At 37.8% G+C, this 27,456-nt stretch overlaps 3 protein-coding genes across 5 annotated transcripts in view; 1 reads left to right on the top strand and 2 right to left on the bottom strand.

Moving 5' to 3' along the window:
- Positions 1 to 156: 156 nt before the first annotated feature.
- On the bottom strand, positions 157 to 25,723 carry MRPL21 (mitochondrial ribosomal protein L21). 3 transcript variants are annotated; one of them, XM_032220800.1, is made up of 8 exons: positions 25,570 to 25,723; positions 22,587 to 22,647; positions 10,760 to 10,845; positions 9,258 to 9,421; positions 5,862 to 5,914; positions 4,869 to 4,972; positions 3,724 to 3,828; positions 157 to 304 (listed from the first exon to the last, which is right to left on the bottom strand). In XM_032220800.1, exons 1-7 carry the CDS (start codon positions 25,706 to 25,708, stop codon positions 3,764 to 3,766), a joined length of 672 nt encoding a protein of 223 aa, XP_032076691.1. In that variant the 5' UTR covers positions 25,709 to 25,723; the 3' UTR covers positions 157 to 304; positions 3,724 to 3,763. The 3 variants fall into 3 exon arrangements, with proteins under 3 accessions (XP_032076691.1, XP_032076701.1, XP_032076681.1); XM_032220810.1 differs by lacking the exon at positions 157 to 304 and adding an exon at positions 2,172 to 2,717; XM_032220790.1 differs by lacking the exon at positions 157 to 304 and having other exon boundaries at positions 3,630 to 3,828.
- LOC116511037 (E3 ubiquitin-protein ligase RNF4-like) lies at positions 17,791 to 22,282 on the bottom strand. Its single transcript, XM_032220779.1, has one exon. It carries the CDS (start codon positions 20,983 to 20,985, stop codon positions 20,173 to 20,175), a length of 813 nt encoding a protein of 270 aa, XP_032076670.1. The 5' UTR covers positions 20,986 to 22,282; the 3' UTR covers positions 17,791 to 20,172.
- Positions 25,724 to 25,731: 8 nt separating the features above from the next.
- The window catches only part of IGHMBP2 (immunoglobulin mu DNA binding protein 2), a 67,294-nt gene continuing 65,569 nt past the window's right edge, over positions 25,732 to 27,456 (top strand). The window contains exon 1 of the mRNA XM_032220768.1: positions 25,732 to 25,908. Within this exon, the coding sequence (XP_032076659.1) occupies positions 25,826 to 25,908 (83 nt within the window). The 5' untranslated portion in view covers positions 25,732 to 25,825. The remainder of the gene's footprint in view (positions 25,909 to 27,456) is intronic.

Here is a 27,456-nt window from a genome sequence, read left to right as displayed (position 1 = left end):
ATAGTATGGAAGGTGATTTGTGGATCTCTCTCTAGTGTCATCTTTCTGCATCCTTTAATACTGGGGTGTCAAACTCGATTTCATTGAGGGCTGCATCAGGGTTGTTTGTTTGACCTCAGGGGGCTGGGGTGGACATGCTCGGTTTTTGGCTGCGATGGCCTTCTGCAACCTCTGTCAGTAAAAATGGAGCTTGAGAGGACTGTGCGGGCTGCTCCTTTGTTGTTTCCAGGTAGGTTCCACGGGCCAGACTAAGCATCCCACAGGCCGGATCCAGATCACGAGCTTTGAGTTGAACACTCCTGCTCTAATACAAATCCAAAGATTATAAAGTTTTGCTGCTGAGTAGGAACAAGTGCACTTCCGAATAACAGACCAATGAAACAAGTACTGTGTATGCTCAGAAATCTTAATAAAAAAACATCTGTGTTTACACAATATAATGGCATCCATAGAGAAGAGGGGAGGGGCTATCCTAGCATCATATGATTGATGAAATGATGTGAATTATACCATTTCACTCATTGTGGCTTCTTATGGACACCTATGCATGAGAAACTAAGAATTAATTATGATGAAAGGACTCAGCCACTGAATGTAACCCAGACAACATATGAAATTTTGACTGACTTGGGATTTAATAATCCTCCACTTTTATATTATTGCAAAAACCTTTGTGCTAGTCAATATTTCCTGTTCATTTTTTTCTGTTAAATTGTAAAGAACACAGAAAAATCCTGGAGTGACTGAATTTTTATAAAGGACCATAGGTAAAGATAAGTTACCAGAAGTCATGATTCTGTCCCGTTGTTAAATTATATCTCATTTGTTTTCCAACTACATACTTGCTGGGAAAAATACAACAAGCAGCAGAGATGTATGGGTCAAACAGTTCCACTCTACAGCTGCATATCTTTGTGTCTAGAACCAGAAAGCAAGATTAACTTTCTGACTGACCTTTCCATTTTAGTCCAGATAAAGTAAGGATTAATGTAAACAATCAATCTGAGGAACCCTTTTACTTACCTTTTATGAATCTTGATTTCAACTACAACTACATTATTCCATGGTAATCTTTGTTTGGTCCACAGCCCGGGTTCTTACGATGTGGACCTAATGAGAAGTTCATTTGGGGTGCCATGTAAATATAGTCATCTTGATGCTGTTTTATCTCATGTGCTTGGTAGTACAATTTAGTAAGTTTAGGGAAGTGTAGTAAAGAGCCATGGTGGCCCAGTGGTTAGAATGCAGTACTGCAGGCTACTTGTGCTGACTGCCAGCTGCCTGCCAGCTGCCTGCAATTTGGCAGATTGAATCTCACCAGGCTCAAGGTTGATTCAGCCTTCCATCATTCTGAGGTGGGTAAAATGAGGACCCAGATTGTTGGGGACAATAGGCAGACTCTGTAAACTGCTTAGAGAGGGCTGTAAACACTGTAAGGCAGTATATATCTAAGTGCTATTGCTAAAAATGGGACATGGAGAAAAATAAGCTGATAGATAAAGAGGGCTGGCATTAAAAGCCTCACTAGTAGTTCAGGAAGCCCTCCTCCTTTTGTATTAATTTGTGAACTAAATAGCCTTACACAGAAGTCAGTTGTAGTGATTTAAACATGTTTCCTAATAAGTGTGCAACTCTTTAATGTAGTCTGAGCCTTCTACTGGTAATGTAAGGATATTGATTTTTGTGATTATTTTTATTAATATAGTTAAAATGAGTGAAATAGTATGAACACTGCACAAAAATATCTTTATACAACCTTGGAATCTCTTAATTTGGGATAGATTTGGGGCAAATGGATAGAGCTGAGCTTTTACTGACTGGATGCCCTTCCTGACGCCATGCAGAGTTCACAGCAGATAGTCTTTCTTTGCACCCTAGGAGAGAAACATCTGCTGCCACCTAGGACTGAACTCTCAACCTTCTGAGTGGGAGGTATCTCCAGTACTAGGCCACCACACTGCTCATATGAAATACTGCCTAAATATTAATATTCATATCAATTATCACCAATATTATGAGATTAGGAATGAACTGCCCTTTTTAAAAAGCTACCCCTGGCCATGCCTCAAAGTTAAAAACTTTTTCTGTCTTATAAATAAGCATTAATTATTGATCCAGCTAGTATATGCCGTGAGGATAAATTGTTGCAGTATTTTTCCATTGTTGTTAATCAGGATTGCAACTCACACTCCACCTGCAACTCAATGACATTTGCAGGCTATCAGAACCCAGATTATTGAAATGCATTTTTTGTTTGCAGTTAGTATGGACCCATGATATCCTAGAAAAATAAATTAAAAATAAACCAAGTCTTTTAAAGATATCCTCAAAACTGTTGTGGGAACAAAAAGTATGAATAGAGCATATTTATCATTGTGGTGTCAAGCCTCAAATGTTTGTCAAAACAGTGTTTGCTACATTGTAATACTCATTTCAGAGATTTACAAAAGCAGAAGGTGCAAATCCAATTCTACTATTGTCCAGTTATTCTAAGACTGAAACAGATTCACAGATATTTTTCAGAGTTCTAGAGTTATGATTCTCTCTGCATATGTATAACTCTTTATATGTCTCTGAGGAAGTTTATTTTGTTTGTTTGTTTATTCAATTTCTATAGCATCTCTTACAGCAGTGTTAGCATCTAAAAGGCTCCAGTGACAGCTGTTTCTGTACCTTTGATTGGCAACATAATGTGCAAACCAGCTTCAATGAGAAACCTGCATAATAAGAGAATATGAAAAATTTGCCTGTAATTTAAATTAGCGATGGTCCATTGATAAACCAACCATCTCTTCATGCTGTAGTTTTTGAGCAATAGGTATGAGCATTTAGTATGAACCAAACCTAAAATCTAAGTCAGCAGGCTCACATATTTTTTTAAAAACCCTATGAATTGCTTTATTAGTTATATAAAATCAATGAATATAAATATTTTAAAAGAAAAAAATCCATGGACATAGGCTGATCCATTAAAAAAATCCATGGGACTTGTTTAAGTGAAAAATTAACAAGCTTTACCAGCACGATTTTCGTAATCTATTCTCTCCCTAATGGTGTCCTCACAGTGGCCAACTTGCCATGGAAAACTCACCACGGCGGACTTGTCACAAGACAAATCAACAAATACAAAAGTTAAATTAATTTCAATGGAACAGTGGCCAATAATAATAAAATAAAGTCAGGCCAGAAATACTATAATTTCAACAAAAACATGTTTCAAATATTAAAGTAACTAAATTAAATTATTCATACAGTGTTGAATTGTCCCACAGTGAGTTGTTCCACAGTGAATTGGCCATGGCGAATTGTCGTAGACTCCTTAGTTTATGTGCAAACTTAGACTTAGTGCAAAATAAGAGAGAATCTTTCTGGCTATGGAACCTCAGCTGTTAAAAATACTCCCTGGAAATTTGGTGCTAGTATTTTCTTATAGGTTTGAAACCTTAAAATACAAACATTTTAATTGGATGATCTTAATTGTATTAATACATTTGATAATTTTTATAACAGATTCATTGAGTTTTTATTAAATAGTATATAATACTGATTACACCCGTATATTGCCTTAATTGTAGTTTTTAAATTTTGTTTTGTTTATAATATTTTAATGTAAAAATAAGAAGTACACAAGCAGTGAAGATATTTAGTGATGGCAACAATAATGATTATAATAATATTTTTTTAAAAAAATGTTTACTGAGAATAACCATATGCAACACGAACATTTTCTATTTCCTTAATGTTCCCGAGATATTACAATCCATCATGACAGAACAGGAGCAATTTCAATGGAATTTATCCGGAGAACAGTTTGCGGCTGAATGACAACTGAAGAAAAAAACAAAGGGGGGTGGAATTAAACTCAGGACTTGGCTTTACAAGTGAATTACTTAATAATTTGTCAAAAAGAGCTAAATAATTCCATGACTGATCACAGAATATACATCTTAAAGGTTGCTTGTTTGTGGCACTGAGAAATAAACCATCACTTTGGAAGAATACATTGTTAAATGTATTTGTTAAAATACATTATTTTATCTTGTTAACATGTATGGAATCACATGCAAGATTTGGAGCTATCGGAAAGGAACTGCCTTGCTTTAAAAATTTTAAAATTCAGTGAACTCTAAATCAGGTACAGTTAAAGGGTATTATGCTAAAAGTCCAACAAGCTAACAGCAACTATGCAACATTGGCTGATTTCTTTATATCTATGTAGGGCTAAACTTAATTTTTGAATAGGAGACTACTAGGAAGTTGTCTGAAGGACTATCTTTCACAGGTACATCTGCCTAACTCACAAGAGTGGGGAGGCAGGATATGTTATGGGTTCCTTCCATTAAGAGCCTTCTTGGTGGTAGCTTCCCCCCTCCCCAGTGGAACATCATCCCTGCAGAGATAAGATTGGTCCCCACTTTGATACTCTTTTGAAAGGCCCTGAAGACATGGGTTTACCAGCATGCCTGGGGACCCCAGGTGTTATGGAGCCCATCAAGTGATCTGATGGGCTCAATGGGAATTGAGAGTTTATTCCAATTCTGTAAGCTTTCTGGAGTTACTGTGAATGGGGCAGCCATATACATTTTCTCAATAAATACAATAAATCAAAATAAATCAATGAAAAAAAAGCTGAAAGGAGGCAACAGCAAGCTATATCTGCAATGTTGCTACAATATCATAGACCCAAATAAAAACATTTTTTCTTTTAAAAATGGCAAAAAAGAGAGAAATGGAGATATTTGTGTTGTAGTTCTTGAAACTCAAATTCATTTCCCCCCATTTTATATATAGTTTCTTCCATCATTACAGCAATTATTTGGCTTAGTAGGGGTTTAGATTAAAAAAATAATGTATATTTTTCATCTTACTTTTTCTCGTCTCATAACTCTTCCTTCGACGGAACTTCACATTAACTCTTGGCCAAGACTCAGTCTTCTCTATAATAGTGGCCTCCACACGGACTAGGTCCTTTCTTTATAACAAATTGAGATATTAAAAAACCCTGCTTACTTCCTAATAAATAGATATTTCCTTTGAAAAAGTAAGCAATGGCAATAGAACCATTTCTAAAACAATTACTATTTATTTACTGCATATCTATTTTCTCAAAGAACTTTTTCAAGGTAGCTTACAAAACAAACAATAAAACAAAGCATATATAGAAATAATATCAAAGGAAACAGCAGACTACAACAACATTTTGAAATATACATTTATGATTTTAGAAGGGAACTCATTTCTCCAGGAAATTAAAAGAAAGTGGATGATTGCTGGTCATGAAGGCATGTTTCAGAACAAGGAAAGACGATGAATTAGATTATGTTCAGTATACTAAGTCAACAGACACCACATTTTTAATGAGCTTTTTAAAGCAAAATTCTAAAATGAAGATTTTTTTTGTTTCCTGCCCACAAAACTGAAATGATGTGCATATATCAGTCCATAATGGATTTTGCTTTCAATAGTTCTTTTAACTCAGTGTTTTACCTCAGAGTTTGAAAGGAACAGAAAAATAGGAAACATGGGATTTGATTCTCCCTGGTAAAGAGAATTCGTAGCTTTTTATAGACAGTTTGTTTTGATAAGAAGCCCCCAGATACTTGAATACTTAAGTTCCTTCTTTTCTTTTCCTCTTGGATTCTAACTGCAACCCTCTACTATTTCAACTTGCTTTTTTAAAGATGGTTTAAATACAATGGAGTTACTAAGGCAATTCCCCTCATTTCTGCACACATCTTTCCTCAGCTGCTTTTGAGTGCTTGGTAAAATCCTTTCTAAAGCCTTTCAAACTCCTTTTCAGCCCAGTGCACATGATTCTGAAAAGATTCAACATGACTGAATGACCCCAAAGCATGCCTTACCCCAGGAGAGGCTTTCCCAGCAGTGTGAAGTTATCAGCCCCCACCAACAGTACCTGGAACAGAAGTAAATAATGCATGTTAATCATCATATTACAAAATATGTCAGAACGTTACCAAGGCAATCATGGAAGATGCACCCTTAAATCTGCACTTTGGTTTTCTCACTCTGGTAGTTGAATGACCAGAATGAAATAGGGGATTGCCAAATAAATACTGTTGAGGACAAAAATTGTGTTATTTCCCCCACATCTCTGGAACATCCAAGAGAAGACAATGAGTGATAGCAAACTTCACTGTTTTCATGCATGACATGACTTCTTTCAGTGCTGTAGTGACAACCACACATTTTGAAAAGAAAGAAGAAGGCGGATACTTATTTGTTCCTGGGGTTCTGACACCTCAGAATCAATCTGAAGGAAATTAGACAGAGAGCTTCCTGATGGGACCATGAATATCATGGTCTAGTGCTGTGATGACGAACCTATGGCACGTGTGCCTGAAGTGGCACACGGAGCCATGTTGCCTGGCATGCACGCCATCACCTGTTCCACTTTCAAATTTCTGGCACACATGTGTGCGCAATGATCAGCTGACCTTCATGTATGCAGCAGTGCCAGAAACAGGAAGAGCTGGTCTTCTGTTCTCTTCTGTGAGCATGCGCTTCAGCCAGCTGATCATTGTGTGCGCATGCATGCCAATAACCGGAAGACTAGCTGGCTGCCATGCATGGGCGTCCTGGAAACTAGAAATTCATTTTCTGGCACGTGCATGCCCCTTGGGCAGCTCCTCTTCCAAGTTGCGGCCCAAATAAGCGCACATGCACTCCCTTTTCGGCACTCAGTGCCAAAAAGATTTGCCATCACTGGTCTAGTGGTTAAGGCACAAGGCTAAAAATACCGTAAGAAGATGGTAATTTCTAGTCCCACCTTAGACACAAGAATTGACTAGGTGACTTTGGGCCAGTTACTCTCTCTCAGCCCATTATGTCAGGCTTGGGAGATAAGCTGGCTGGTCATTTCTTCTTGTAATTAATGGATCAATACTTGGTTGATTTGAAAAAAAAGCAGACCTCGCACTTGCAGGAAAATACTAGGAAGAAAATCATGTATTTTGCCATGTTGTCTGAGAATTCTGGGAATTATAATCCCAACATACCGGAAGAATGACAAATTGTGAAATGTTGGTGCAACCTTTTTGTTCATTTCACTAACCAGCCAGCAAAACTTCATGCTCCCATGATAGTTTCTCACAAGATTTCTTTCTATTTCACACCTGTTATGTTACTGGGTTAAATGATGCATAAATATCTAGGGATAATGAAAATTAAAGGAGCAGAACAGAGGAAAAGTTCTTTCCATTGCTAAATTATTCCAAATTGTAATATTTAATCAGAATACAAGACAGCACAGTTCATCACAGTGGCATCTTGTATTATTTTATATGAATCTTCAATTATCCAGGCTGTTTTATTGTTAAGTGGATTAGTTGGGCATTGAACTATGCATCAGAATTATGTTTACAAATCAGAGCAGATGTATATGGTAATGCATAATTAAAACATGTCTGGGTAGGAGCAGAATAAATCACTTTAGAAAGATCTCATGCATTGAAGCCCTGTCTAAAGGATGATAGTGATTAGTTTGGTTTGAATTAGGCAAATAGTAACTGAGATTGTAGCTCCTACAAAACATGGCTGGGGTTGATGTGAGGGGTTTTCCAAAGTACTCAGAGGGCAGCAGGTTCAACCCAAAACAAAGTAAGTATATTTTATAGTGCCAAGGGGACATGCAGACATCAATTGAAAAAGTGAAATGACCACATAAGCTAAAAAAGAGAAGTAAGTTATTCAAAGTATTTTTTCCTCCAACCCCAACAATTTAATGGAGGAAGTCAGAATTAGTTGTGTGAATGAAGTCAGATGTTCACTTTTTAGAAGGTGCCATAGTGTTGAGAAAGTTCTCAGACTGAAGACAATACTTTGTCTACTACAGGGGCGTCCAACTGGCAGCTTGCGGGCTGGATGCATCATGCATCAGCCACACCCACTCCAGCTCCAAAAATGGGAAAAACGTTGTGAAACATCATGTAACGGCAACATGATGCAGCAAGTTTGACACCCAACAATGATAAGAGCTGTTACAGCCTGTTTTGTGTGTTGGGTGTGTTGATTGGAAGATGCTGAAACCTGGGTAGCATGATTTGAAATTATTTACATTCCTGGAGAAAGCCACTAAAACTGAGGTCTCAACCATGTGATGACCTGGGACAAGGCACAGAGGCAACATGACAAACTCACAGGGTCTGACATTGTGAGTCACCTTAAAGAGGCAAAGTGGATGGGGCTGAAAACTGTGTGGCAAGTAGTACAGATGGTCCTCTTTAGCAACTGCCTCATTTAACAACTGTTCAATCATGACAGTGAGGAAAAGATGATTTTCCCAACAATCCTCACATTTAAAGCCTCCCCAGGTCTGTAAAGCAAAGGAAAGGTGAAGCAAGATCAAAAGTACAATCATGATTTCACTTAGTGACTGCTTCACTTAATGACCAAATTGCCAGTCCCCGAGGACTACATGTATGGGTAAAGGGGGAAGAGTTAGAGGCTCCAAAACCTTGAAAACATTGATGGAGTTGGTGATAGCATGGCAGTCACAAAAAAAGAAGGATCTAAAAGAGATCTTAACAGAGGATCTAATTGTTGCCAATAGGGATCTGTAGCACTACAAGGGGCATAGGCAAGAATCTTATACCAAAGGGCACACAACACTGCACTGGCTGATTGAGAGTTTAGGCAGGAGCTAAAGGAATTTGCACTAGTAAGAAAAGGACAAAGTAAGAGAAGCAAATTGGAATAATAGAGTAAGAGGCACAGAAATTCTAACCTTGGGGAAACTGAGGTACACCTTATGCATTATTTAACTTGAGTATAAAGAAGTGGAAACTTAGATAAAAGCCTGGATTAGTGGAAACAGATAAGATGGCTATTAATACTTCTCCACTCCTATCTTGCCTTTGAACAACACCCACAGGTCTATCAGCAACCTTTCTTCCACAGCTCATCATTTACCACTTAATTCTTTTTCTTCTTGGAATGCCATTTGAATCTTAAAAGGGTTCCTGATCATCTTTTTCTCTCTAGCCATCAGCAGAAAAAACATGTTTATGTTCTCACAAATAGCTCCCAGAAGTCATTGTTTAATGTTTTTAGCTCTGTCTCCTTGCTTCTAATACAGTATTTACTCTCCTGTCACAGGACATGCGCTCTTGCGGGAGATGCTAACAGGTAACTAATGATATGGTGAAGCGGAGGCAGACGTGTGTGTTATGCTGATTATAGGAAAGTAATCTTTCGGATTAACACAGGGAGAAAAAAATGATTGCTAACATGAAGCCTACCTTTTCCATTCTGATTCTGTCTCCACATTCAGCAGGTAAGTGGTTTTCAATTAAAATCAAGTCTTCACTGGTTATTTTCCACTGTCTGCTGGCAAAGTGAACAACTGCAAACAGTCTTCCATATTGCCCAGTGGCAATTAACTCATTCACATTCTGTACAAGCTCTGGAAGAAAATTGGTGAGTTAAACTTAATTATTGACTAATTAAGTTTATTTATTACATTAATATCCCACATTTTGTTCAGGAGCTCAAGATGGTACCTAGGCTATTCCCTCATCTGATTATGACCCTAACCCCTTCCCCCCCTCCGGCCACACAAGACTTGGGATAGTTTAGGCCAGGGGTCTTCAAACGTGGGAACTTTAAGACTTGTAGACTTCAACTCCCAGAATTCTCCCAGCCAGCTTTGCTGACTGAAGAATTCTAGCAGTTGAAGTCCACAAGTCTTAAAGTTACCAAGTTTGGGGACCCCTGGTTTAGGCAAAGAGGAAGTAATCGGTCCCTTTTATGGTTGAAGATGTAAAACCTGGTTCTTCCCATTCCTAGTTGAGAACATTTTAAATTATAGGCCACCATGGCTCTCTACACAAATAATATTGTATTGAGATGAGTGTTGGGGAATAATTGCCTTGGATGAATAGCCCTATTATATATCCAAAGTACTGTTTTCTTATACTTAAAAAAATGATTCTAAAGCAAAATTTAAGATAAGAGGAAATGCATACTGCTTTGGGTCTAAAGCCAGGAAGGGCCATAGGCACCTTGACTTGTGAGCATCTTCTCACAAAAGCTGCACTATTTCTTGGCATTGCCCTGAGAAATATACATAAATTCAAGAGCACAAAGGTGTAGCATGGTGTTTTGATCCCCAAATTCAAAGCCTACCATTTCCAGAGATTACATGGCCACTGTTCAAGTCTCTAGAAAAAGATAAGAGTTTCATTCACCTGTCCTTGAATGAGACACAGCACCAATCAAAGTGAGGGCTTTCTCTTTGGGTTTATGAAACATAGGAGATAAGGTTGAATCTCTAAAGGGGCAACATTGACTACATAGGTAAAGGTAAAGGTACCACTTGTGCATATGTGCTAGTTGTTCCTGACTCTAGGGGGCAGAGCTCATCTTCATTTCAAAGCTGAAGAGCCAACGCTATCCGAAGATGTTTCCATGGTCATGTGGCTGGCATAACTAAATGCCGAAGGTGCATGGAACACTATTGACTACGTAACAGTTTCCTAATAGTGATTGATTGGCTAAGAGAGTACACCACGACAATAGCTAGAAGACAAATCTAGCTATTTTCTGTACTGTATCAAATCCCTGATTTGAAAACTTCACTAACGCTAGAGTTGCTTGTGTTTCTTGTTCTGTTATTCTGTGTTAATGATTCCATGTCTTTATTAAATCAAAAGCAGAAAAAAATGGGAGGCAGTGACAATATCAAATGAAACATACAGAAGTGGCACACCTTATGTTTTTTGAGAAGGTCTAGATTATTTACCTCTGTGATGTTCTGCCTCTTCTGCAGGATCTGGTAGCTTGATTTCAGGCCATGGAGGTGATGTCAAGGATGTTTTTGGAAGCAGCCTGTGAAATAACAAGAATCTGCTATTATAAATATTACAGTCAATTCCTGGATGTTTGATTGCATCTTTCAAGTCCCATTTCTTAAAAAAAAATGTGTAGTCCTCTAGGCAAGAATTTTTCACACCTCTCCCAGCTAATGCCTTATCTTAAAGTTTGCGTTAGAACAAGCTTCACATACAGAAACATGAATCATAAAACATGAATTACAGGAGAAGTAGAAAGAGAAGAATAAATTACCTAACCTAATGGACTCCGAAATGCAACAGGTTTTTGCACTAGCAGGGAAATCAATCTCCAGTTATACTGTAGAAGGCCTTCTACTTTGTGCTGGACAACTCAACACTTTTTCAAGCAGAATATCTCCGTTTCAAAGAATGCGGAAACCTCACTTAAAAGGATTTGAGAGTCTAGAGGAGGGGTGCAGGCTTGGGGAAAGGGTGACAAGTTACTATGGGCTGCAGTGGGCTTTCTTCATCCTTCAGGCATAATGAGGCTTGATGGAAAAGTAATTCAAAACAAGCAATGTATTGAGCAGATTTAAAATATAATTAGACTACTTCCAGCAGTTGGGGAGGTCATTTGGAGCATGTACTGACATGTTTATCAGATACTGTGCAGCCAATCTGTTGCGTATACACTCGTTTTTAAAAGCTTTCCATTAAAATCAGCATCACACAGGGGAAGTTTGGGTACCTGGCATAAACCTAACTGTGAATTATAGCTTATCTTTGAATAAGTCCACCCATCAGTGGCTAATTCACCTAACCACAGTAGATGAAACTATGTTTTTTGTCCATGGATGATCAACAGGATTTCAATAATGAAAAAAGCCTTCTGAACATATTTTCAATATTTCTTTATCATATCTTTTGATTTCTCCTTCCATTTTCTAGTATATAAAATTGGAGGAAGAAAAAAAGAGTGATTGCCAAATCACGGGCTACAAATATATATCCATTCATTCAAATCCCTGTGTATTTTGCATGCTGTCCTGTAAAATGTCAGCTAACCAAAGGTTCAGCTACCTTAGGGTGGCACTATTCTGTGGCTGGCTGGCTGGCTGGCTGGCTGGCTGGCTGGCTGGCTGGCTGGCTGGCTGGCTGGCTGGCTGGCTGGCAGGCAGGCAGGCAGGCAGGCAGGCAGGCAGGCAGGCAGGCAGGGAGATGGTGATGATTGCTCTACTGATTGCTAGCCTTCCCTTTAACATAGCAATCAGGCATTCAAAAAGTCCCAACCAGCATAAAGAAGCACCTATGGAGATATTTAGTCATCCTGATCATGGTTGTTCCGAAGGTGCTTTTCCAAATGGCAACTGGATTTTCTTGGTTTATTTCTTGAAAATGTTTCGCTTCTTATCCAAGAATTCTTCAGTTCTGACTGAATGATGGGGAATGGAAGGATTGATAAATTCCTTTTTGGGACAACATAAAGGAGGCTTTTGAAAATTTGTTTGCAGCTCAAGGAAGCAATGGCTGAAGATTTTTCTCTATGGCTTGAGAAAGAAACTGGTAAATTGGATGGGAAGCTAACTGATTCAATTTCTTTCTCTATGCCCATGGGAGAAAAGCTAATACAGGTAAGTCCTCGACTTACAACAGTTCATTTAGTGACCGTTCTGTTACACTAAAAAGTTACTCATAATATTTTTCACACTTACAACTGTTGCTGCACCCCCATAGTCATGTGATCAAAATTCATATGCTTGGTAACTGACTCATATTTATGACGGTTGCAGTATCCCAGGGTCATGTGATCACCTTTTGCGACCTTCTGACAAGCAAAATCAATGGGGAAACCAAATTCACTTAATAACCGTGTCACTAACTTAACAGTTGCAGTGATTCAATTAACAACTATGGCAAGAAAGGTCACAAAATGGGACAAAATTCACTTAACAAACATCTCATTTAGCAACATAAATTTTGGACTCAAAATGGTAAGTTGAAGACTACCTGTATTTTGAAGTTGCTTCCAGTGAGGAATGACAAACTGAGATATTATGGCTGAAAAGCAGCTTGATACTGGATCCAGACTGCCAAAAATTCTCTCTAGATGGGTAGCTTTTTAGAAGACCTGTATACTGCACGAGTCAAAAAGAGGGCTACGAAAATATCTACAGACCCTTCACATCCTGGACACAAATTGTTTCAACTTCTACCTTCAAAATGATGCTGTAGGGGATTGCACATCAGAACAACTAGACACAAGGACAGTTTTTCCACAAATGCCATCACTCTGCTAAACAACTAATTCCCACAAAACTGTCATATTACCTACTAAGACTATATTACTATTCTTCTTCTCTTCCTTCCTAGTACCTATCTCTTCCCACTTATGACTATAACCATTTGCTTGTATTTTTACAATTTATATTGTTTTGTTTGTTTCCTAGTATAATTTGATTGCTTATTAGTAACCTATGACTATCACTAAGTGTTGTATCTTATGATTCTTGATGAATGTATTCTATTTTATTTTTCTTTATGTACACTGAAAGCATCTGCACCAAAGACAAATTCTTTGTGTGTCCAATCACACTTTGCCAATAAAGAATTCTATTCTACCGTATATACTCGAGTATAGGCCGACCCGAATATAAGCTGAGGCACCTAATTTTACCACAAAAAACTGGAAAAGTTATTGACTCGAGTATAAGCCTAGGGTGGGAAATGCAGCAGCTACCGGTAAATTTCAAAAATAAAAATAGATACCAATAATGTTTTTGAATATTTATTTCAAAGAAAAACAGTAAACTAGCGGTGTATTCAATGAAATACTTCACTCACCTCATGATGCTGATGTCCCGCTGTGATGATGATGTCCCGTGCAGCCGCGGGAGCGATGTCCCGCCTCCTATGACACACGGCACAGTGATTCCTATCATTGGATCACTGTACCAGAGGAGGTGGGACATCGCTATGTGGCTGCTTGCCATAACAAGGAGGAGGTGGGACATTGTTGCAGAGCGGCAGGAGGGGGAGGAAGGGGAATCGTAAGACAGCCCTGCATTACATTAGAACGTGAGGAGGGGGGATGGTGCGGTGCGCGCTGCGTGGCAAACTGACACAGAGGGAGGGGAAACTCACAGGGGCACTGGGCCATTCACGAGTGTCACCCAGCGGCATGGCCCCGCCCCTTTTTCTCCTCCATTTCGGGCAAATTTTTCACTGACTCGAGTATAAGCCGAGGCGGCTTTTTTCAGCCCAAAAAGTGGGCTGAAAAACTAGGCTTATACTCGAGTATATACAGTATTCTATTCTATTCTATTCTTTTCTATTCCCATCCCATGCATACTCCAGATAGCTGTTTTTGGTGAGCAGAAACTGATGTTTATTGGTCTTGCAAACAGTTGGGAGTCCTGCAATTCCATTGTGCTCTGAACCATTACTCTATGCTAGCCTCTTAGGGGGTCTCAAAGTTCAACCAAAGCATCTGTTTAATTACTTTGGAGCGCACCCCCCCCCCAATTATTTGTTAAAGTTAAAAAAAAAACCCTTCAGAACTGCAGGTTTGGCACTTACTGGGTGTTTCTCTTCAATCTATTTAGAAAAAAGGAAAATATATGTATACAGTTTTAAGAATTTTCCTTTTTGGCAATACACAGCAAAAGGGTTATTACAGTTTGAGTATAAAAAGTTTTTTGTAAATGGATTAAGGATTCAGATGAATTTGAATTAAAAAAGATTTTGAAGTTAATTAAAAAGACCCTCTCTCATGAGAATTATTTATTTTGCTTGCATTACAAACTTATTAACAAGTCCTTGAAAGTTTGGACATTAGAGGGCACCAGATGGCTACTTTAAAGGAAACATTTAAGGCTTGGTTCTCAAGCTGTTTAACTCTGCAATGAAATCAAAAGATGGTATTGAAGAGAAACAAGCTTCATTGAATAAAATTGAAACAGAGATTAAGTTGGATTTTAAAATTACAATTTACAAGAAAGAAAGGGAAATATTGGATTGACAAATAGAATTGGATGACTCAAACATTTAAAAAGCTATAGAATAAAACAAAATAGTGATGTAGATTATTATTGTTTTTATTTTGAATTACAAGGAATTAAATGGAGCTGCTTCACTAGGACTTCTATGGGATTTTGATAAAAAGTGACAAGAATTTTGAGGGAAGAGACAAAGAGATATGGGAAAGCAATGGTTAGAAATCTATTTGTGGGTTTCAAAGATAGCTGGCAGAAAAAAAAATATGGGGATGGTTTATTTGATTAGTTTCAAGGAAACAGTTCATTTTTGGACAAAAAAGCCCAATTCCAGTTCCATTTATGTATGCCTTCTCATCCCCTTTACATTTAAAGGTCTTTCAAAAGTAAAATTTGAACCAAAAATATAATTCCAAATTAAATCTTTGCACTTGAATGGTTTCATGTACTCCATGTCATAACAACTCTTAGTATTAAATCTGGTCAGGAATTTCTTCTAAATATTGGGGGGCTTAGAGGTGAATGGATCTCCCACTCAAAGAGTTTGTATTATTTTATTTTGTATTTGTATTTTATTGGTCTTGTATGCCGCCCACTCCCAAAGGACTCCGGGCGGCTTACAATGAACAAGGGAAGGAGAAAAATAGACAAATAGACAAACAACAATTTAAAATGCACAACATTCATAGTTCCCGTGGGGCTGGCTATTTTAACAGCCCCCCAACCTGCCGGAGCAGCCAGATCTTAGTGGCTTTGCGGAAGGCCGGGAGAGTAATAAGGGTCCGGATCTCCACGGGGAGCTCGTTCCAGAGGGCTAGAGCTGCAACAGAGAAGGCTCTCCCCCAGGAAGTCGCCACCCAACATTGGCTGGCAGATGGAATCTGGAGGAGGCGTAGTCTGTGCGATCTGATCGGTCTATGGGAGGTAATTGGCAGGAGGCGGTCTCTCAGGTACCCAGGTCCGATGCCATGTAGGGCTTTATAAGTGACGACTAGCACTAGAATTTAATATCCTTTTATTTCTGATTTGCACTTTTCTTTTGGGGTTTTTTGTGCAAGATCCCAATTTTGTTTAGATTAGCACAGATGAGTTTGGTTAATAACTCAAGCCCTGTTCCCTGTCAGTTTTCTGAATTTTAGAAATCATATCATTACCTGTATTTCATCTTGTGTGCTTCAATGAACCAATTTCCAGTCACTGATCTATTATTATGAGTTAAATTACTGTCAGAATGGAGGAGACTGAGGTAGTGATGGGTTCTGGCCCTTGAATCTTGGGTGGCTGAATGAACTACCTGCTGGATCCCAGTGTTCTATACTTAATTAGAATTACTGGCCTAGATCTGCTAGTAAAGTCTTCTCTCAGCCGGCTTTGCTAATAAGCTCATACTTTTTATTCCAATGACGGCAGCAGATGTTCAAATGCTCAGTGCCATTTACTGTAATAAAGCATGGAGAATCCCAAAGATCAACACTGTGCTCATGTATGATAAATGCAAACTATGTCTTTTCCCAAAGGGAGCAAATCTAAATTCTAACCTTCATTAGAAAAACACACAGCATATCTTTTTGTTTTTTGCATTTATCATTTGAAATGAATAATTTTGAAATAAGTCTCGCTCTGGTTCCTAACAAAACTAGCAATGCAATGCAAACCAGTGCTCTTTGGTTAACTCACTACTACCTGTGTTATTCACACCTTTTTTTTATAGTACATGCTCCCCAGCAACATTTTTCCCCTCGTTATTTCTCTATGATATTGGTTTCAACTCATTTCCAACCATGAGGTAGAATTAAACCAGCCTTAGCTGAACTCTTATTAAAGTGCTACTTATCCCTTATTCCCAAAACGGTCCAAAGGCAGCTTCAAGATGGAGACAATGTGTTAGTCTACAATGCTCCTTAATCTGGAGGGAAATCAGGTGGGGGCAGTGATGTGCAATAGAGGCAGGACAGGGATCAGCAATGGAAATGGCAATTTCCACACCAATTATTTTTCTGCCAAGGATGGAAAACTTTAGCTAGGCATTTGGAAAAGGCCCCCAAGAGCCTAATAGATTCAGAGTTTGGACAGAAGCCCTGCTCTGGCAGGAACCAAATGCATATAGTGCACAATGAAAAATACAGCTGCTCTTAAGAGTTAAGATTTTGTGCCCCTCCCACACACACATTAGGTAGAAATTGGGAGGAAAGCTATATTTCTATGTGCAAGAATGTGATTACAGTTTTTTGTGTACAGTAATTTGAGATTTGGCTTTACTAAAGTCCTGAATAAAGTGGTAGCAAAACTCCAATTCACTTCATGCTGTTCTCTGAATGAGGTGAGAGTTCACAGACAATGGCGGCTTAGGATATGTACAATGTGCATAGCTGCATTCTTTGTCACTGTCTCAAAGTCAGCAGTGGTAAACCACTTCCTTATTATTGTTAAGAAAGCTACTGGATGTGTTTGGTTCTTAAAAATGGACAGACTTCACTTCAGATTGTCTGGGTTCATGCAGCAGCTAAGTTAAAATGTGGTCAGCTAATTTATGGCTTCAGGCATTGTATGAGTCCCACCAGAATAGTTGATTTATACTCCAGTCTGAGAAGCAAACTCAGGCAAATTGGTTAATGTGGTAAACTAGAATTCCATATACTGTTCATTGCAAACTTTGAAAAACATGAAAGGCCTCTTTGTAACAGAGATATCCACAAATGTATCTTATTATTTATTGAATTTATATGCTGCCCATTTCAACAATACAATGACTGTGGCCAGCTTACGATATAATAGAATTTAAAAAGTGGGGAGGGGGAATTAAAATAGAATAAAAAGTTAAAAATTAAAATTAGAAACCAAGATGATGAGCAGCCTGGGGGGAGAGAATCTTCTCTATCTCATCAACAATGTAGCGGCAGCAGAGACAAAAGGCCAGGAGTGTGGGGGCCAATCTGATCTCTGAATAGGAGAATATTGTAGAGTGAGGGGGCCACAGCAGAAAAGGTTCTTCTCCTCCTGGATTCTGCCAGCCGAAATTCTTTGGCTGACAGGATCAGAAGTAGCTCTTTGTAATGGAACAAATGAGGCAGGTTAATCTCAACACAGTGAGGCAGTTCCTCAGATACTCTGGAACCCTGCCATAAAGCGTTTTAAAGGTAATGACCAACACCTTGAATTGGATCTGGAAGCAAACTGGCAATCAGTGCAGCTCATATAACAGTAGTGTCACTTCTGCCACCCCAGGAGCCTCCAGAATTGTCCACACCATATCTTCACATATGTATCAGTAGTGCACTCTGGAGACCAAAGATCCCAATGAACACAGAAACAGAAATAAATCTAGCATATGAAATCCTGCTATGTATCTAAGATACTCTTCTTGAAAAGATAGTATACCAAAAGTAATTTTTGTACTGGCTGAATAAAAAAGTACGTTTGCAGTGCTTCATTGCTATGCTTTACAAGCATATCATTCATATCAGTGAGAATGTGTAGGCTTTTGAAAAATATTGAAAATACCTCAGAAAATATTGAGCACATGAGAACCAAATCTTATTTTTAAGGCTCATGTGGATAATTATAAGATTTTAAGAAGTAAAATACTAGGTTAAATGCCACACACACCAGAAATAAACCACAGAATGAAAACTAGAGATGGTGTATTGAGATGAATATTTATGTAAAATAGGAATGCCTCAAGTATTATAAAATAAAAGAAAACCAACATGTTGGGGACAGACTAGAATGCTTGTGTTTTAATATATTGACTTTGCATGCCTAAAGAGCATGAAGTTATGGTATTATATGAGTCCAAATTGCACAGCTGATTTTAATAGCAATTATATAACAAAACGGCTACCTTAACTCTCAATGTATTTCTATTAATATTGCTATTAATGCTAAGACAATTGTTTCCTACCAAATACCTGAGATAGTGATGTAATCACATCTTTGCGCTTTAGCAGCCAGAAGACAAGGGTGAATATAGAGAGAAGCTAACAGGCAGGAGAACATTATTCTTCCCTTGACTTTATGATGGGAGGCGAGGAATATAAAGCTATTTATAGGGCTAGACAGGGACATTATAGAGCCCCAGGAGTGTCATGCAAACACGAGCATGTTCTCTGCCTCCTGGAGAGAAGGCAGGCATAAAGACATTCATTCAATTCAACCCTGGGGACCAGATGGGCACATTGTGGCAATAGCAAAGAAGCATTTTGTCACAGCTTTCTTCCAAATTGACCTTTCAGCTTCCTAATCTAGTTTACCACCCAAATTATCTCCCTGTGATCAGATATCCCAAATACTAACATCTATCTGTAGCTTTTTCAAGGATGTTCAAAATGTGCTGCCACCTGCTGGGCCCAAAACATTTCATCCAGTTTGTTAGATATCTTCCATTCAAGTTCATGCTATTTATTTACTGTCAAAGAGAAAAAGGAGTTCTGTATCACATCAAGATGCTCACATAGCATGTCAGGAACTCCTTAACACAGCAGTATCTTTTTCCAAAGATCACTTACGCTACCCTCTGCAGCAGCATGAAAAGTAATCTGGTTTAATGTCATCATCTTCCCTACTGTCACCAGAAACCTTTGTTCTGCTTTTTTAAGGGCACAGTTGTCTGTGAAGGTTCAGAACAAATGTTATCGGTCTGTCCATAACCTGCTTTTTGGTACTGGTTTTAGGAAACCCTAATTAAGAATTTAGTTAACAATAAACCTAAGTGATAAGAAACCATCTACTTCTCTGTCAAGGACCACTTTGTATTTTTCAGCTACAATTCAAGAAAAAAGCCAGTAAGCAATTCTAAGGAAATAGTTAACATCTGAAAAATGATTAAAACATGACAATTAAATGAATTTTTAATAAACCATCAAAAACTTTATTTACATAAATTAAAATTAATTGCCTATAAATACAGAAGGATTTATATTTATATGCTTATAAAACAAATATCTGAAGGTTGTTTAAAGCTTTATTACTAAGCCAACATCTGTTTTGAAAACAAATATCAAAAAAGTGCACTTTCCTCTCTTAAACACAAGTAACATTTATTTTTCACAGAGTTGTGTAATTTCAAGCAGGAGAATTCATGAAAAAGTAGTGAACTGCATTCAATTTTATTAATTTAATTCTAATAAGATGCTTGTAACAGTGCCCTACATTTTTCATCAGCTTCTGCCTGATTGCATCAATATTTTTATAACTGGCTTACAATTAAACAAAAAATAAGTTCTCTTCACTACTTGTACAGGTTTTTTTAAACATAGGTTTCAGTAGATGGGGGTCCATGGTCCCCGAGTAAACTGAGCTATAATGCTCCTTACACAATTAAGTTTACATAAAATAAACAAAACACAAAGCAGCCAAATGAGAAAGTTAGATTACCAAATTCATCCATATATTCATATATATACTGGATGATATCGTTTGTGATTGAGTTTTTTCCTACAAGAAGGGCAAGAGTTTGTACTTTTAAGAGAATTTTGGAGGCACTGACTGCAAAAGATGTGGCCACATTTTGTTGACATTATAAGTCGTCCGCTGTGGATAATTTCTGCATAGCCATCCATGCAAATTGGACAACTCACAGTGCCTGAAAATTTTGGACTTCCAATTTTCTCCTTTTCTAATTCTCTAGGCAATTTACTGGCAGCCAACTCCTCACTTTCACTACATTCATTGTCATTATCATTACATACTATACAGCTGTTAAATAGTGGGCGGCTTCTTAATTTTTGGTTTTGCTGTTGTCTAGTCTCTTCCGCAAGTACAATGGAATAGTTATGTGTAAGATCAACCACTGAAGTGTCACCGGTGAGATCTATTACTTCTACACCTTCATCGAGATTGATTGGCTCTATTTTTGATACTGCTTCTGCAGCTGAAGCTGACATTCTACTTTGGTTAGGAATTTGCAGGGGGGTCCTCTCTCCATAGCGTTCCTTCTGAATCTCTTCCTGATCCATGCCTCTGCTAACACTCAAGGGAACAACTGCATCCAGAAAACTGGGGCCAGCTTTAGGAGAAGAGCCAATAGAGGCAGCTTCTACAGTGGCTATGGAAGAAATGGATGGCAAGGAGAAACTCTTGATTTTAGAAGTAGCTCCTGTAGCCATTTTGCCTGGGCCACTAGAAGGTGTTGCTGGGTTGAGAGGACTCTGTTTTTTGCTTTTTCTGCTCTTGGTTCCATCAAGCTTCACACTGGCTGACTTCATGGTATGCAGCAAGGACTGCAACAAGTTGCACAGAATATCTGTTTTCTCCCTTATCTGCAACTGCAGGTTAATGCTTAGCTTCCAACTCAGTTCTACAGTGCTGATTATGAATATTCTGGAGTATCTTTATACAATGGGAGAATTTTTAGAGCACTACAACCATTAAAGTGATCTCTTTAATGCCACGTACTGCAAAGCTGGGAGCAAGTTCAAACTCTTGTGTTGAAATGTTATACTTTAGAACTGCATTAAAGTAGGAAAAAAACATGATTAGGCTCAGAAGCCAGTACATACAATTCATTCTGTTTTTTTCAGCCAATAATCAGTTAAAACTATTATGAGATAATGAAGAAATTCAGACAATTTATTGCAGTATACTAAGTCAAAGCAAGGCTTCTGGTTGCAGATATTATATTTACCTCTGCTCAAACAACTGAGCAAACCAGTTGTTCAATTAATTCTGTCTGAATTGAAAAACTGGTTATCAATTTTGGGTGCAATCTAAGAATATTAAACCATAACTTAAAGTTGTTGTAATTTTCTAGCTTATTCCAAAGTTGGCAGTTACCTTAAGATGGTTGGACCATCTAAAATTAAACATTTTGTCAATTTTGTTTATACACTCAAGCAAAGAAATGCATGTGCAGCAAAGTGATCATTTTGCTGAGGTGATAATCTCAATGACTTATTTGACTGCTACCTTTATAAAAGAAGCCAGGAAAGAGAAAACCAGAAAATGAATGCAAAAAGTGAATGCTTCTTAGGAATAAGTAGGACATAAAGACTTTTTAATACATGTTTGGAAACATTTAAAATACTATGTAACTGTTGACTTGCTTCAAGTGTCTTATAGCATCAGTATGTAAATTCAGGTCTTGCAGAATTACCTAGCATTGGGGTTTGTCTTATAATACTGCAAGAAAGACAACATGGCCTGCATTATGTAAAAAGGGGATATCATTATGGGCTTTCTTGCATGCTGGAATCCCTCTTTTCTTCTGTTACAATAGCTTATATTGATTAATTGTAGGCCATTTTGTACAATGAGACTCTAAAGTGACTAACGATCATAAGTAAATAACTGTACCATTATTTGCAACAGAAAAATTGCTATTTCCCAAAGCCCCGACAGTATAAAAGGTGTAAAAAGTCCCCCAAAATCATGAGAGGAGGATGAGGAGGAAGAGAAAAAAGAACTAGGCACCCATACAGTGCTCTAAGTGCCCCTAAATAGCAATAGCGCTTGGACTTATAAACCACTTCATAGTGCTTTACAGCCCTAAGTAGTTTTCAGAGTCAGCATATTGCCCCTAACAATCTGGGTCCTCATATTATGGCTCAATAATGTCCCAATAATGGATGAAAAAGAAGAAAGGATTCATGAAACATATTCATATAATTCAATTTAGCAGTAACACAAAGACAATTTCAAATGAATATGATTTGAATAATATTTTCCCTTGGGTAAAATGTTAATTAACAGCATACTGTCTTTCACACAACATTGAGGCTAAATGGTTAAATTTGTTATTTAAATCTAATAAAACTAAATCAGAATACCAAAGCAGAAAAGAAAACATTCTGCAATGTACTGATCTTACCCGTGAACTGGTGAAGTGTTTTGTGCACTCAGACTTCGAACTGTAGACCTCAACAGAAATGCTGAAAGAGAAACAGGGACAAAAAGTCACTCAGATAGGACGAAGATGTTCCAATTCTAGAATTAGTAAGAATAGTTTACACTTTTTAAGGAAGAGTAAAAATTCTACTGGAATCATCATACTCCTCCTTAGATACAATTCATACAAAAAGATCTTTGCAACCCTTTTGGGGTCTGAGAGGCAAGAGTCTAACAGTAAATAATCTTACTTAATTAGGCAGACTTAATCAGTTAAACCTCTGGCTTATGAGAATTATAAAGAGCTTCAGATATAAAGGCAGGCCTAATGAGGTACTAGGCAGACAATCAGCATAGTTGTCAGTAAGGTGGCATACTGGAACATAGCCAAATATTATGAAAATATGCTGCACCAGATCTTAAATCCTAAAATGTGTGCTCATTCTTCTATATGAATTGAATTCCTGAAAACATACTGGATAGACTGAGTAGCAATATTCCATATGGTCAAGATTAAGTTTATGCCTTTTTAAATGCATTTTTTTCCTTCTATTTCATAACAATTGCTTTTATATACAAAATAAAAAATCAAAGTAATTTTTTGGGGGGAAGGATGTTGTAAGATGCTATAAACAGGAAATAGGCAATTAAGTGGGTGACCTCCAACATAAACAGGAAGAACTTCTTGAAGATCTCTAGACCAGCAGTTCTCAACCTGTGGGTCAGGACCCCTTTGGGGGTCAAACAACACTTTCACAGGGGTCGCCTAAGACCATTGGAAAACACATATTTTCAAAAAAATACGGAAAACATAAAATTTTATGGTTGGGGGTCACCACCACATGAGGAATTGTATTAAAGGGTCATGGCATTAGCAGGTTGAGACCCACTGCTCTAGACATTTCAGGTATATAGCCATTGTTTGAAATGGTTGGTTCATAAATCTGAACTAAATTAACCTCTTTTTAATTTGGCATTGAACCACAGTAACAAACAGACTAAATTTTTGTCACTTTGAAGGACAAACCAAACCAAATTTCACCATATGGTGTGCACCCAGCTATTAGGCCTTTAATTGCTTTAGCTAGGAATGCTATTTGAACCCAGGTGAATAAGACTGTAACAAGACTTTCCTCCTTTTGGAAAAGATCTTTTAAAAATATTTTTGGCTTTTTAGAAATAATTATATAACACACATAATAGAATCTTGGAATAAAAATTACCCATTTATGAATACTGAATGAACAATAGCAGTTATCTGCAGGAAAATACCAGTAAAAATTGATGATTAAAGTCCTCAGGCTTAAGTTTGCACCAACTGATCCAATACTTTTCTGATAGACAAAAAATGCACATATACTAATTGAAATAGCTCTTTCAAAGCATGTAATGACAAATAACTTTACTTTCTTGGAATGCTTGTGTGTGTGTGTGTGTGTGTGTGTGTGTGTGTTGTTCAAATATTACCAACTTGAAAAAGTAAGGAAATAGTAGGATCTCAATTTTGACTGCCATTGGAGCAATCAGATGTTAAAGGTAAAGGTTCCGCTCACACATATGTGTCAGTTGTTCCCGATTCTAGGGGACAGTGCTCATCTCCGTTTCAAAGCTGAAGAGCCAGTGCTGTTGGAAGACATGTCATGTGGCCAGCATGGCTAAATGCCAAAGGTGCACAAACACTGTTATCTTTCCCCCAAAGGTGGTTCTTATTTTTCTACATGCATTTTTACATGCTTTCGAACTGCTAGGTTGGCAGAAGCTGGGACAAGTGACAGGAGCTCACTCTATTATGCGGCACTAGGGATTCAAACTGTTTTCTGATCAACAAACTCAGCATCTTAGCTACTGAGCCACCCGTCTCCTAGTAACTCAGATGTTACTCTTTATTAAATGTGGGATGCTGCTTAATATTATTCATACCTAAGAAGTAAATATAACCTTGAGTGGCTCTTGAGTAACCACTAAAGAGTAAAATAAGTGTAATTTACCAAACTTGTCACTTTAACTACTAGACTTCAAAAACATGTAACAAGAATGTAGCCATCACAGACTATTCAGTTGGGATGGAGATTAACATTTGTTTTATCATATACTTACATCCTAAGAAATAAAACTTGGCAATGCTAAAAAAAACAGCTATGAAGCAATTTAAGTTATAAACTACCAAAGCACTCAAAACAAATGAACAAAAGTTGAATATTTAAAGTATTCTATTTTATACCATCAAATTAGTAAAATAAAGACTAAAAAGAGTAAAAGGCACTATTAGCAATATCAGTGTTACCATTTTTATGCTAGTTTGGTTTGAATCAGAATTTAATTTTCAAAAATAGAAAGCTTCAAGTTTTCTGGACATATTTTTATAATATAAATGAAACATGCAAACATAATACAGAGGATACAATCACTCAGGCCTCATTGAAATTTAGGGGGGAAATGGAAGAAACATTTGAACTTTGGCGATTCAAAACCTGACTAACATGCTTTACTTCTTAAAGGCCATAAATACAGGAATTACTTGCATTATGGGGAACTCACATATGCAACTCATAATTGCCCTTAGCAGCCAAAACACAATAAAGAAGGCAAAACACACACATATTACCTATGACTTGAACTACCCTTCCTCACCTGGTTGAGGTGAATTACAAACCGAAGCATTCTTAATTATATGACCGGCCAGAGAATGAAGCCCAACGTAATTCGGGAGTATGGAGAATGGGGTCGGGGGGAAAAGGAAGGCTTGTCTGAAGAAAAATGCCAGAATAAACAAGAGCTCGATGCAGGAGAGGAAAAGGATTTTCGATTTAAAACCAGCAGCAAAGAGAACACAAAGGATAATTTATAATGCAGGCAGAAAATGCAGAACAAAACAGCCGAGCCACATTTACAGAAAAACACCAGAAGGTAACCAATCCGGGAAACGAATAAACGTTGGGTTTTAAGAGACCGCAGCCCGCGCTCACCTGTCCGAGAAAGAAGCTGCCCGTAAACAAAGGCAGACGCCGCTATTGCCATTACAAGACGGCCAGGTTTTCTCGCGCTCGCGCTCGCTCGCTCCTCACCGGAATCGGAAGTTGAGCCCTGGGAACAGTGAGGCGCCATTTATAGGGACCGTCGGGCAACGCGAGCCAGGTTTTAAAGGGCCGTTCATGGTCGGCACGCTGGTGCCTGCTGTCACCAGAACGGGGCTTCTCGGGGCGTCCGCTCAAGCCGACAGCAATGGCGGCATTGGTGGAAGAGTTTGTGTCCCGACAAATGGAGTTGCTAAAGGAGGAAAGAGAGGCCGAAATTTCGGAAGCAAGGTATCCCTTCGGCTAGGGGCCAGTTGGGTTTCTCAGCATCCCCCTGCCTGTCCCCATAGCAAAAATAGGAATGTAGTAATTTAAGCAACGACTTAAGTTATATATTTTGACCTTTGTAAACACGCTTATTCAAATATCTGCTTCCTAAATTCTAAATTGCTGCTAGCCAATGCTGGTTTACAACCTGGCTTAAAGGCATTTGTTAGGGCAAGAACAGGTAAGATAAGGTGTCTTTCTGTAGGGTCTGTCTGTCGGCCATTAGGAAGAATTGATAGGGTGTCTGTAATCGAAAACATTTGAGGGACAGCAGGATGACCTCGCTTTGCTACTGCTATATTCAATTAAACGGTTTAATTTTGAGTATCTGTATTACTTGCCTTATAACTGAAGACTTGAAACAGTTAAGCAAACCTGCCATTGGAGAATTGGGTCTATTAGAAACAAATACTTGTGTAAATACATAGTGTATTTGTATATTTAACAGATAAATACCATAGTAAACAAGCTACTTATGTGAGGGCTAAATTCTATAAACCTGTGTGGTATTTACTTCAGAATAACTATAGGGTACTGCTGGTCAGTTGACCAGAATGTCAGAGCAAAAATAGTGATAAACTGGCTTGCTAGCCAGAATGACTGATTTACAAAGTATGCTAATCCAAACCCAGTCAATATCTTTCTAGTTCTATAGATAGCAGAGTTGAAAGCATTTACAAATGAACTAATAATTTAAAAGTATTCATTAAAATATAAAATCCAGATACTTGAACTTAAAATATAGTTTTGGTGTCATATATGGTCTGCTTGGAAGTTACTGATTAACATGGTCTCTAAATCATAACAGCTGCAGGTAATTAGAATAACACATTAGCTAAGGCATAAGAGGAAAAGTCCTGTACCTATAGTAACGCATTGAATACAGTGGCACTTTCTTTTGACCGGATATGTTTTTTAAGAGCCCAGAGAATAAATAAAACAGGCTTCATTTCACTTGTACGGGTTCAACTTTTTCTGTTCTTTATCCAGCACAATACTGAAATTAGTGTTAATGTTAAAGGTCACTGCTTTCTGCTTTGCAGCAGCATTGCTAGGGAACAATAGAGCAGGTGTTATCAGCATACTAATGAATCCTACTCCAAAGTTTGTTGCTTAGTGTAGGCCCTGAAGTGAACTTTTAGAAAGCAAATAGCTCTGAGATATGTTTAAGATTTCTTCCCATCCTCAATACAGTAATATCCCAAAGCTTATAGCTAGTAATGGAGTATTTTTTCTAGTTGTACCAGTATACCTGATCCACACATTGTAAAAAGCTGTAGTATGTTTAACTATGAATAAATTACTGCGGTTTGGGTTTGTACAATATGTTAACAAGAATCAATAGCTTGTGAAATAATATAAATTAAATAAGTAAATGAAATATTAAGATAACATTGGGTAGAGGAGGTGACTTTGAGCAATTGCCATTGCATTATCAGACAATGAGGTTTAAGAACTCAGGAGTGTCTAGCAATTGATTTCTGGAGAAATGCAATAACCACCTGTTTTATT

This window comes from Thamnophis elegans, chromosome 1 (genome assembly GCF_009769535.1).
Source record: "Thamnophis elegans isolate rThaEle1 chromosome 1, rThaEle1.pri, whole genome shotgun sequence".
Classification (NCBI taxonomy): Eukaryota; Metazoa; Chordata; class Lepidosauria; order Squamata; family Colubridae; genus Thamnophis; species Thamnophis elegans.
Note: the sequence above shows the minus strand (reverse complement) of the source record. Positions and strands in the feature narration are given on the sequence as shown.

Excerpts from the sequence above, each read along its gene's own strand:
- LOC116511037 (XM_032220779.1), bottom strand. The coding sequence starts at position 20,985 with ATGAAGTCAGCCAGTGTGAAGCTTGATGGAACCAAGAGCAGAAAAAGC.
- MRPL21 (XM_032220800.1), bottom strand. The coding sequence starts at position 25,708 with ATGGCGCCTCACTGTTCCCAGGGCTCAACTTCCGATTCCGGTGAGGAG. Across the intron at positions 10,846-22,586 it reads AACACTTCACCAGTTCACGG|GCTGCTTCCAAAAACATCCT; the intron begins GTAAGATCAGTA and ends GTTATTTCACAG. Across the intron at positions 5,915-9,257 it reads ACAGAATCAGAATGGAAAAG|GTACTGTTGGTGGGGGCTGA; the intron begins GTAGGCTTCATG and ends CTTCTGTTCCAG.